Source organism: Fukomys damarensis, unplaced genomic scaffold (assembly GCF_012274545.1).
Source record: "Fukomys damarensis isolate Sample0158 unplaced genomic scaffold, DMR_v1.0_HiC HiC_scaffold_4, whole genome shotgun sequence".
Taxonomy (NCBI): Eukaryota; Metazoa; Chordata; class Mammalia; order Rodentia; family Bathyergidae; genus Fukomys; species Fukomys damarensis.
The window spans coordinates 45,003,027-45,015,237 of record NW_022900916.1 but is presented as its reverse complement, the minus strand read 5'-3'; the positions used below and the strand labels follow the sequence as shown (position 1 = coordinate 45,015,237).

The 12,211-nt window shown below is 36.7% G+C and overlaps 1 protein-coding gene across 2 annotated transcripts in view; it reads left to right on the top strand.

Annotated features, from left to right (window-relative positions):
• The window catches only part of Cped1 (cadherin like and PC-esterase domain containing 1), a 294,620-nt gene that overhangs the window by 249,991 nt on the left and 32,418 nt on the right, over window positions 1-12,211 (top strand). For both annotated transcript variants that reach the window (XM_010635340.3, XM_010635339.3), the window contains exon 18: window positions 865-1,001. In XM_010635340.3, the coding sequence (XP_010633642.1) occupies window positions 865-1,001 (137 nt within the window). The remainder of the gene's footprint in view (window positions 1-864; window positions 1,002-12,211) is intronic.

Here is a 12,211-nt window from a genome sequence, read left to right as displayed (position 1 = left end):
TATATAATTCAGACATCTTTGAGCTCATGAATGTAAACTGTATTGTATTTATGGCTTGAAAATAGAAATTATTCCCACTGAAGTTCCTATCATATGAAAGACTTTTGCCAGCAGCACCACAAATTAGAGTCAGAATGGGTAAAGTATTTTCCCTTTATAACTCCAAAAAGTAACTAACTCGTCTAGTCACCAAAGTTGAATATGATACTACAATTGAGCTGGGCCATTAACTACATTATTCCATTATATCCTTGCACTAATCACATGAGAACACAAAACACAACTCATAGATGAAGACATTAAGGGAACATAGCAAGAAAGAGATGAAGCAGTTCACACCAAAAAGGCCATCAGTTAAATAAAAGAATAATAACCAAGCTCCAAAATAAATAATATGTTATCAGAATACTGAAGTAATCCTTTTATATTTTAAATCTTTTGCAAGCAGAGAATATATCTATGATTGGACTGGTAATTTAAGCATGCCTTACATTAAGAAATATTTGTAGTAAAAAGGCAATGGGGGGAACTCCTTGTACTTTGAAGTGCTACTGTACTGTTTGAAAATAAGTGATTGTGTAGTACCTGATCACTTAGCATTTTTTATAAGTACTTTATTTTATGGGCCCAGTTTCATACTTGATTTCAAGGTGAGCCACGTTATTTCAGACCATCACTATATGTTGGGTCTTCTACTTCATTTCAGGGAGGCCATTGCTCCCTTGTATTTCTACAAGTCTGAGAAAGATCTTCTTGCTGTAATTTCTGTAATTCTATGCCATATGCTTCATTCTAAAGTTAGTTGCAAACTATAACTTTACCAATAGAACCTTTCACCAAAGGAAGTTCTGCAATGTATTCCAGGTCAGTGGATTGTTCCTTGCCTTAGTTGTTCAGACAACAGGACCTGTGACTGGAGAGAAATCACTTGGCAGCCCCACAACTGTCAACACGGTGTCCTGACAAAGCCTCAGCTCCAACAGTGCCTGGGAGGAAGAAAGGTAGGTTCTGGATCCAGTCCAAGACACTGTTTAAATTTTTGCCACCTGCAGCCTAAAAGCCAGACAATTGTATGTACTGTATCAATTCTGTTCTCTCACTCTACAGAGAAAAACTAACAGAATGTGACTTGTCCTTTAGAATTATACACAGATGTTGTGATAGAAGAGTTTTCATAATTCTTGTTCAAATTGTTCATTTTTCTCCAAATCAGTGCATTTGACAGATGGAGGATATTAAATTGTGTCCTGCACTGACCCAATCCCATGCTGTTTTGTAGCATGAACTGGTAGGAGTCTGCCATGTCAACCAGCAGTTGGCAGTTTGGAGCAGCTGGGCTTGTCAACTGTGGCTCCAGCAGGCACTGTTCTTGAAACAGACATTTGTAGCTCAGGACAAGCAATCAAATATTCCTGCATGCAAGACTCCTAGAGCTAACCAAGTGCATAGCATTATTTTAACACTCTAACTTGCTGATCTTTCTTTTTCACATTACTGGGAAGGTCTCACTGGACTTCAGTAGGCTGATTTTCTCTTTAATGTGGCTTCTAAGCTGTTTCTTGGACGTACATGTCTTCTTGCTAGGCATGGTCTGACTAGGTAGAGTTCTGCAGAGTTCTCAAACATGCAGAATGGGCCCATAGACTGAGATGCTTGGTTAATATCAAGTAAGTAATCTTCCTAGATTTTTCAAAGTACTTTTTGTTAGATGGACATTTCCTTATGGACTGAGTGTAATCTCTCACATGAATAAAGTTGATTTCAAAAGCTGGTGTGTACAAAACTCTATTAATGCATTTTTAAAGATAGAATGTATACCAGATTTGCTATGAGCAATTAAATAATGATAAGAGTTAAGGAGCAGGAAAAGAAGATAAGTGTCTTCTTCCTGATTTCAATAAATACACCTTAGCTTTCATGACTGAGAATAATCTTAATGATAAAACAGCAATATTAGTTACTTGTTAAAAGGGAAGGAAAGAAAATAGTATTTGTTGTTGTAAGAAACATTAACTAAGCATTGATTCTCTGCAAGGAACTGTGAACCTAATTTTCTTGTACCTTAAATTCCACCAGACTGTAGGCCATAAAAAGGGCATGGAATGTATAATAAGTCCCCAATTTATGACATTTGAATAGAAATGTTCATAAGTGTACTGTATAAGATTCACAGGTGTATTGTGTAAGACACTTGGTCATATTACAAATAAATCCAATTTAAGAGTGTTCCCCTGGAATGGAGCTCATTTGTAAGCAAGGGACTTACTGTATTTGTCTCACTGCTCAAATCTCTTTGCTGAGAACAACTTTTAATATATAACAATCACTTAATAAATAGTTATAGGACTGAGAATGTAGCTTAGTGCTAGAGAGGATGCCTAACCCTAACATATGCTAGGTCCTAGTGGTACACCACAGCAGAGCAGCTCAGCTTACTGTGGTAGCCAAGTGTTACAACTCAGTGTCATAGCTAAGTATCACAGCTCAGAAGCACAGCTGAGATTTACAGCTCAGTGTGGTGGCTCTGGAACACAGCTCTTGTAATATGAAGACTCAAGAATCTCATGGTCAGTTGAAGAGGTGAAAAAAGAAAAAACCTTTATTGTGCCATCAAGCCCTGGTAGGGTCAGAGGAGTCTGAATACTCTACCAGAATTGAGAGCTTCCTTACATAGGGATCTACAGAGCAGGCAATCATGCTCAATGAAGAAAAAGGATGAAGTTACAGAGCAATCCTGAAGCAAAAGGGCAGAGTTACAGAACATTCCTGAAACACATGCTGTGTGAGCATGCACACTGAAACAGGGGGATGGAGTTATAGAATATTCCTGAAGAAGAGGAGCAGAGTTACAGAACATCCCTGAGAGGGGGCACAGAACCTGCTTGTGAGGGGGCAGAGCTTAACAGAACATTTCTGAAAGGTCACACAGATCAAATAATCACAAACCATTTTTTTCATTAAATGTATTGGTACTTTTTAGGTATACAGTACAGTCACATTCATCATTGGGATCTTGTACCTTTACATGATGTATCTTGGTTCTTGTTTTTTTCCCATTCCCCTGTCCTCCCGTCACCCGCTCTACCCTTCCCTATTTACAAAGACTTTGTTTCCATTTTTTCCATTTCTCATATTTTTTATTTTCCCTTTTCCTTTCCCCTACCCTTCCCACTTTCCTTTAGACCTCTTCTTCCTATTTCACATTATCAGTTATACAATTTGAAGCTTATTTATACTTTTAGTTATTCACACCAGAGAAACTATTTGGTATTTACACGCATGTCCTATTTATTTCACTTCAGAGTATGACCTCAATATGCATCCATTTAGTTACAGATATCTCTGGTTTCTCATTCTTTATGACTGAGCAGCACTCCATTTTATATTTTTTAAAAAATCACATCTTCTTTATCCAGTCTCCAGTTGATGGGCAATTGGGCTCTTTCCAAATTTTAGCTGTTACATACTGTGCCACTATAAACATGGGTGCGCATATGTCACTGTGGTATGATTCTTTTAATTCTTTTGGAAAGATACCCAGCAGAGGGATAGCTGGGTCAAATGGGAACTCTATACTAGTTTTTTTAAATATCACCATATTGATTTCCACAGTGCAGTAGTCTGCACTCCCAGCAACAATGGAGAAGTGTTCCTTTCTCCTCACAATCCCACCAGCATTTGTTATTGGTTGATTTCTTGATAGCAGCCATTTTTTCTGAGGTGAGATAAAATCAGCATTGTTTTCATCTGTGTCTCTGAAATAACCAGTGATGTTGAACATTTTTTCATATATTTATTTGCTGCTTTTACTTCTTTCTCTAGGAAATATCTGTTCCTTTCAGATGCCCATTTTTGAATCAGGTCTTTGTATTGGGGGGGATCTAATTTTTTTTTTAGTTCTTTATATATTCTAAATAGTAATTCTTTGTCTAAGGAGTATCTGGTAAAATTTTTTTCCCACATTGTAGGATGTCTCTTAGCTCCACTGGTGATTTCTCTTGCACTGCAAAAAGTTTTTTTTAATACAATGAGATCCCAGTTGTTGATTTTTTGTGTAAATTCTCATGCTGCTGAGGATTTGTTCATAAATTCTCCTCCTATGCCAATGTCTTGGAGATTTCTAGCTAACTTATCTTTCAGCAAGTTTAGTGCTTCTGCTTTAGTATTTAGATCTTTAATCTGCTTCTATTTTAATTTAGTGCATGGTGAAAGATAGAGATCTAATTTTACTCTTTGGCGGGTTGAAATCCAGATTTTCCAATACTAATTATTGAAGAGGCTATCTTTCCTCCACTGAAGATGGTTGGCTCTTTTGCCAAAGATGAGGTATCTGAGTATTTCTGGAATTGTTTCTGTATCTTCCAATCTGTTCCACTGATCCTATGGTCTGTTTATGCCAGTATCATGCTTATTATAGTGGTTTTGTACTATAGTTTCAAGTTGAGAATTGTGATAGCCCCTGTCATGTCTCTGTTGCCTAGAATTGCTTTTGCTATCCTAGTTCTCTTCTGGTTCCAAATGAATTATGGGGTCATTTTCTCTAGTTCTGTGAAATATACTTTTGGGATTTCAAACAGATTTCATTGAATCTGTATAGAAGTTTTGGAAGTATAGCCATTTTTACTATGTTGGTTCTTCCTACCCAGGAGCAAGGGTTGTCTTTCCATTTTCTTATATGCTCTTTGATCTCTTTTTTTAAAGAGTGCTATAGTTTTAAGTATAGAGGTCTTTTGCTTCCTTCATTAGATTGATTTATAGATATTTCATTGTCTTTGCTTTTTGGGGGAGGGGTTGAGAAAGGGTCTCACTATGTAGTTGAGACTGACCTGGAACTCACTCACTGTGTAGCCCAGGCTGGTCTCGAATTTACAGTGATCCTCCTGCCTCAGCCTCCCAAGTGCTGGGATTACAGGTGTGCACGACCACGCCCAGCTTGTTCATTGTCTTTGATGCTGTTGTGAAAGGTATTCTTTCCCTAATTTCTCTCTCAGTGAGTTTGTTATTTGTGTACAAGAAGGCTGTGATTGCTGAGTGTTGACCTTGTATCCAGCTACACTGCTGAAAGTGTAAATTAAGTCTAGAAGTCTTTTGGCAAGTTTTTTTTGGATCTTCTATGTAGATTATCATATCACCAGCAAATAATGACAGTTTAACTTCTTCCTTTCCTACCTTTATTCCTTTTATTTCTTTCTCTTGTGTAATTACTGTGGCTAATGTTTCCAGAACTATATTGAACAAGAGTGGTGATAGTGGACATCCTTGTCTTGTTCCTGATGTTAGCATGAAGGTTTTCAGTTTTTTTACCATTTAGTATGATGTTGGCTATCGGTTTTTCATAGATAGCCTTTATCAAGTTAAGGCAAAGACCATCTATTCCAATTTTCTGTAGGGTTTTTGTCAAGAATAGGTGTTGAATTTTGTTGAATGTTTTTTCTGATATGGTTTTTGTCCTTGACTCTGTTAATACAGTGTATTACATTTATTGATTTACATATGTTGAACCATCCTTGCATCCCTGGAATAATTCTGACTTGGTCAGGGTGTATGATCTTGATGATCTTCTGTATTCTCTTTGCCACCATCTTATTGAGGAATTTTACATCTAAATTCATTAGGGAGATTGACCTGTACTTCTCTTTTTTGGCTAGGTATTTCCCTGGGTTTGGAATCAAAGTAACACTTGCTTCCAGGAATGAATTTGGAAATATTACTTCCCTTTCAATTTCACCGAAAAATTTAAAGGGTAATGGCTATAATTCTTCTCTAAATGTCACGTAGGATTGAGCAGTGAAGGCATCAGGACCTGGGCTTTTCTTTGTTGGCAAATTTTTAATTACATTTTTAATTTTGCTGACTACAATGGGGATGTTAAGAATTTTTATATATTTTTGTTTAAATTTGATAATTCATATGAATCTAGAAATCTGTCCATTTCTTCTGTGTTTTCCATTTTATTAGAGTACAGGTTTTCAAAGTAGGTATTGATGATCCTCTGGATTTCTGCTGGATCTGTTGTGACTTCACCTTTTCATACCTAATTACATGGATTTGAGCCTTTTCTTTCCTCTTTTTCTGATAAGGTTGGCTAAGAGTTTATCAAAAGTATTTTTTAAAAAAACAATTCTTCCATTCCTTTTTTTCTTTTTCTTTCTTTCTTTTTTTTTGGGGGGGAGGGGCTATTGGAGACCAAACTTGGGACCTTGAACTTGCAAGGCAGGTGGTGGAACCACTAAGCTAAATGCTCAGGCTTCATTGATTTTTGTACCGTTCTCTTAGTCTCATTCCATTGATTTTTGCTCTGATCTTTATAATTTCCTCTCTTGTACAAGCTTAGGGTTTGTCTTGATCTTCTTTTTCTAGGAGCTTAAGATTAGCATTACATTGTTTATTTGAGCTCATTCTGTTTTCCTAGTTTGGGCATTCACTGCTATGAATTTCCCTTGTAGAACTGCTTTCATTGTGTCTCATAGGTTCCTGTATCTTGTATTGTCATTATCATTTATTTGTAAAAACTGTTTAATTTCTTCTTTAATTTCTTCCGTGACCCATTGGTTGTTCAGGAGAGTGTTACTCAATTTCCATGTGTTTGTGAAGCTCTTGTGGTTTCTTTCACTATTGATCTCCAGTACAATTGCACTATGGTCTGATAATATACATGGGATAACTTCAATTCCTTTACATTTACTTAAGCATGTTCTATGGGCTAGTATACAGTTTGTTTTGGAGAATGACCTATGTGCAGCTAAAAAGAATGTATATTCTGATTTTGTGGATGGAACACTCTGTAGACATCTATTAAACCCATTTGTTCAAAGTCTTGGTTCCATTCCAGTATTTTCTTGCTGAATTTTTTGTCTAGATGATCTGACTATTTGTGTCAGTTGAGTATTGAGGTCTCCCATTATAATTATATTAGTGCTTATTTGGTTTTTCATATCCCTTGATATTTGTTTTGTATATTTGGGGGCATTAGTATTTGGTGCATACATATTTATGGTTGTCATCTCTTCCTTTGTGATTGTTGACTTTACAAAGATGTAGTGACCTTCTTTGTCTCTCTTAATTAGTTTTGGTTTGAAATTTACTTTATGTGCAAATAAAATAGCTACCTTGCTTTTTTTCTGGGTTCCTATCACATGGAGAAATGTTTTCCATCCTTTTATTTTCAGTCTATGAGTTTCTTTTTTACTTAGATACATTTCTTGTATACAGCCCATTGTTGGATTTTGCTTCTTAATCCATTCTGCCATTCTGTTTCTTTTGATTGTTGAATTGAGGCCATTGACATTGATGGTTATAACTGACATCTATTAATTTATCATTGTCATGTTATTTTCCTGTTGTTGGCTTTTTAAAAATTTCCCCCCTTTCCCTTTAATTTCCTGCTTTGCCTGATAGTTTTGCTCTGTTGGGCCTCATGGAATTGTGACCTTCATTGTCTTTTTCTAGGATATTGTTTAGAATTGTTTGTAGTGCTGGTTTGGTATTCATGAAGTTTCTTAGGTGTTCTTTGTCATGGAAGTATCTTGTTTCCCATCAATTTTGAAAGATAGTTTTGCAGGATACATCATTCTAGGTTTGATGTTTTATTTTAGGGCTTGAAATACCTCACTCTTAAATTTTCCTTGACATGAGGATTTGTATTGAAAAGTCTGCTGTGATTTGGATGGGTTTTCCTTTGCATGTGATTTGTTTCATTCTCTAACTGCTTGTAGTATTTTGTTCTTCTGTTGGGTTTCTGGGATCTTGATTATTACATGTCTAGGTATAGATTTTTTTTTATCATGTTTAGTTGGCAACCTATATGCCTCACTTATCTGTATGTCAAATTCTTTTGCTTTGTTTGGGAAGTTTTCTGTCATTATTCTGTGAACATTTTTTTGTGTCATTTACATTTTCTCCTGCTTTTTCGTGGACTCCTTATATTATTCTCCTTTGCATCATCTAGGAGCTGTTGGATTGATTTCTCATGGTCCCTTACTATTTTTAAGGAATCTCTCTTTTCTTGTTCACTGACTGCCATTCTGCCTTCTATTTCTGATATTCTGTCTTCAGATTGGCTCAGTCTGTTGTGTATACTTTCAGTAGAGTTTTTTTATCTCCCGGATACCTGTTTAAATCTGTTTCATGGATTCCATATCTTTCCTATGTTGAACATTCATGCCTTCTACTATGGTCCTTTTTTTAAATCTGTTTCTGTTCTAGAGTCTGTAATCATGTTTGTCATTCTGCTCGCCATCTCTGTAGTTATCTGGGAAGTTATTTCTGTTTTGAATATTTCAAGAGCTTTATTCATCTGTTTTTTTACTTCCTGTACTATCAGTTCAGGGTGTCCAGGTGGTTGATTATCAGAACTTTCCATCCCATTTCCCCAGAATTTGCCTTTGGTGACCTGTAAGTCTGTGTTTTTGCCTTGCTTAATGCCTTCTTATTTCTATTTTTGTTGTTGGTCCTTGCTTTAATTCCTGGGTTCATACTTTGATCTTCCCAATATAGGTAGTCTTTAGGTTTTGAGTCTCTAATTACTCTGACACAATCTCATTTTCATTATAACAGGAAGGACAACTGATTAGATCAATCACACCTTAGCCCAAGTGATACAGTCAGCAACACAATAGCATCAAGCTCAGTTTAGAAAGTGTCAATTTTTCATAGTTACCAAGCTATCCACTTTAACCATGTGAATTAAATTGAAATAGAGGAGCAGACCAAAATATTTTTATAGTGAATAAACTCTTCAATATAGCAAATTTATCCTTCAAGATGGGGACTTAGAAGGAGTTGGGGAGAGAGGGATAGAGAGGTAGAAGGATACTGAAAGGTTGGAAGTGAGGCCAGAGGACACAGGAAGATCATGCAAACTCTAGGAAACTTTTGAAGAGGAAAAGACAGAATGAAAGAACAAAGAGTAGAACAACCTAACAGCAATAGGGAAGCTAGAAACTGTACTCATTTTCCTTTGAAATGAATGAGAATCAAGAGAGGAAAAGAAAGAGGAAATCCAAATTAGGGTAGGAACAGGAACAAAAAGGGAGATGAAGAAGAATGTGGGAGAGTGAGTGAGAGAAATAAAAGAGAAAAAAGAAAAGAAGGAAGAAAAAAAGGAAGAATTTGAAAAGGTAGAAAAAATTAAAATTAAGGGGAAAAGAAAAAAATTTAAATAAAAAATTTAAATGAAGGTTCTCCTTCAAGTTATGTCTCTGCTGACACAATAGACAACGTGGGCAACAGTGTGCATATCTAAGTCAGTTAGGCTCAGGAAGCCAGTAGCAGAACCATGAGATTCTGGCTGATTTCTGGCTGCAAGTCCCAAGTTGAGCTCCCTGGACCCCTGCAGGGTTGAACTCTCCAAGGTTCTACCATAGGTTCCAGCTGCCCTTCCCCTGAAGTTAGTCCAAGTTCTGAAGGGAGGTGGTGATCCCTCCAACTTACCAACTTCAGTGGTCTGCTGTGCCTTTATTGCAGAGATTCTCTTCACTTTTCCAGTGGGCTTCAGTTTTCAAGGAGCCTGAGATAGACCCTCTTTTTATTGTTCACTTCTATCTTCTATCTTCTGGAGCTCAGGACAATGGCCTTTATGACCCCCTGTGCCTCTGTGGTGTGGATCCAGGTACTGGTGCAGTCAAGAGGCCAGAGCTGTGGGGGAGGGGCTCTGGAGTGGTGTTGCAGGTGCCCACATGGCTCTGCTCCTACTGCTCAGGGTCCTGGGGTAGCAGGGGCAGGTAGCAGCTCAGCTCCATGTGGCTCTGCTTCTCCCCAGTCTGCCCATCTTGCTCCAGTCACAAACCATTTTGATACATTGGGCACAAACTGAGGAGATACAGAATATTCCTGAGGGGGGGTGGAGCTTAATAGAACTTTCCTGAGAGGTCACACAGTTCAAAGAGTCACAAACCATTTTGATACATTGGGTAGGAGCCCAGAAGCATAAACTTACATTTCCAAAACAAAATATTGTGGGAAAAAAATGGAGACAAGGCCAGGGCCTGTCTCATTATACAGCACTTCTCTATCACTAGGTTTAATCCACTAATCACTATCTGTTGAATAAATATATAAATTAAAATCTTCTTTATTCTTAATCACAACTCTGTGAGGTAGATGTTGTTATACTGTTTTCTACTTAAGTATATTATGGCTCAAAGAGATTGAGTAATTCACTGGTGATTACACAAATATGTGAGTGTTTGTGACTTGGGCAATTTTGTTTTTACTCCTGAATTGGAGAATCCATCTCATCTAACCTCCATGTCTCAAATATGTAGCTCCAGGAGCAGTGACAATAACTCTTGCCACACCAGCCAAATGGCTCTAAACCCAGAATATTATTCCAACTTCAGAATTTAGAGTGTTCAAGAAAATTCCACAATGATGCCATAGTCTGTTAACCTGAAAAACAGTAGATGTTAAATTCATCACTAAATTCCATCACTTTGGACACGACTAGTATTGTTTTTCAGGCTCATTTTTTTCATCTGTAACACAGTCAGTGAATACTACCTCTTTGGATTAATCAACTTTTCTGAAAGCTAAATGCTTTGTCTTAGATGGAGATGCTATAATAAAATACTACAGATTGAGTTGTTTAAAGAATAGCTTTAATTCACCATGGTTCTGGGCCGAAGAGCCTGAGACCAGGATGCCAGCCCAGTCAGGTTCTGGTGAGGGCACTTTTCTGGCTTCTGGCCGAAGCCTTCTTGCTTTGTGTTCACTTCATAGAAAGAAAATGACTTCTAGACTCTATTTAGATAGAATTACCTCCCATGAGGCCTTATACCTAATCTATTGCATTGTGAATCACATTTCAACGCATGAGTTTGGAGTGGACAACAGCAGTTAAGTCCTTAGCACTGTCTTCAATACTTTCAAAGCTGATTGCTGGCAACTCTGCAAAATAATGGCTAAAAGGTAAGATCACATTTTCCTACCTGTTAGCAAGAAAGATAGGCTGTTGCAAAGTCTAGAAAAAAAGACCTGTGTTCAGATTAGGTGCCTGCAGCACAGAAGGTTTAGCATAGTGCCTTTTCTAGACCAGAGGCCTCCTTATTCGAATGTACTCTGAAGCAGCACACTGGCAATCATCCTACTGAATCTTATGAGGATGTTAATTTACTTTATATACAACAGGGAAGCATTCCCCACGTTTATTAAAAAAGTGTCATGACCAGAATTAGAAAGATCATTCTATAATAATTTGGAGATTGTCTAAGAGTAAATGGATGCTGGGGAGACGAAAGCTGATTAATGGGAAAATATCATTTACAATAACATTGATGAGGCAAAGTAAGTATAGGCTATGAAGAGACTAATCCCACAGTTTTAAAAAATAATTTATGTATACCAACATATTTACATGAACAGAAAATTTCTGACAATATCTAAGAGATAAATGTGAATATATAGGTGGAGGGGTCACAGACAGCGGTAGGGTGCCAAATAAAACTGCAGGCCCTTGTGTTCAAAAGTTATTAAAAATTCCAAGTAATAGAGGCACAATTAACCAATTACAAGGCCCTATGAGACTTCCCAGTCATAGATCCATGAAACCAACTCAGGTACCCTAATGAAACATGGCTGGTGAAGCATTAAGAGATCTTTTTTAGTATCTCTGTATTATTTTCATTTTTTCACAATTCTAAACATTGTTTTTTTTTTCTTTTCTTTTTTGGTAACGGGGATCAAACTCAGGTTCTTGCACTTGTGAGGCAGGTGCAGGACCACTGAGCTAAATCCCCAACCCTAAGTATTGTATTCTTCATCTTAAAACTCTATATTTTAGGGCTGGAGTTGTAACTGAGTTACTGGTAGATTATTTTGCTAGCCTACAAGAAGCCCTGGGTTTCAAGCCCAGTACTGAAAAAAAAGGGGGGGTTTATTTTGTATATACTACATATCTATTATATATTACTTATTATATTTATTTATTTATTTTTATATTTTATATATATAATTTTTTTAGTGCTGGGAATTGAACTCAAAGCCTTTGCACTGAGATTCATCCATATCTCTTTTTACTTTATTTTTATTTTGAGACAGGATCTCACTATGTTGAACAGATCAAACTCTAACTTGCAATCCTCCTGCCTCAGTCTCCCAAAGTGCAGTGTTACAGGGTTGCACCACTATATCTGGCAAATCTGGCAATAATATATATATATATATAAATATATATACATATTTATATATATAAATATATATACATATATATATA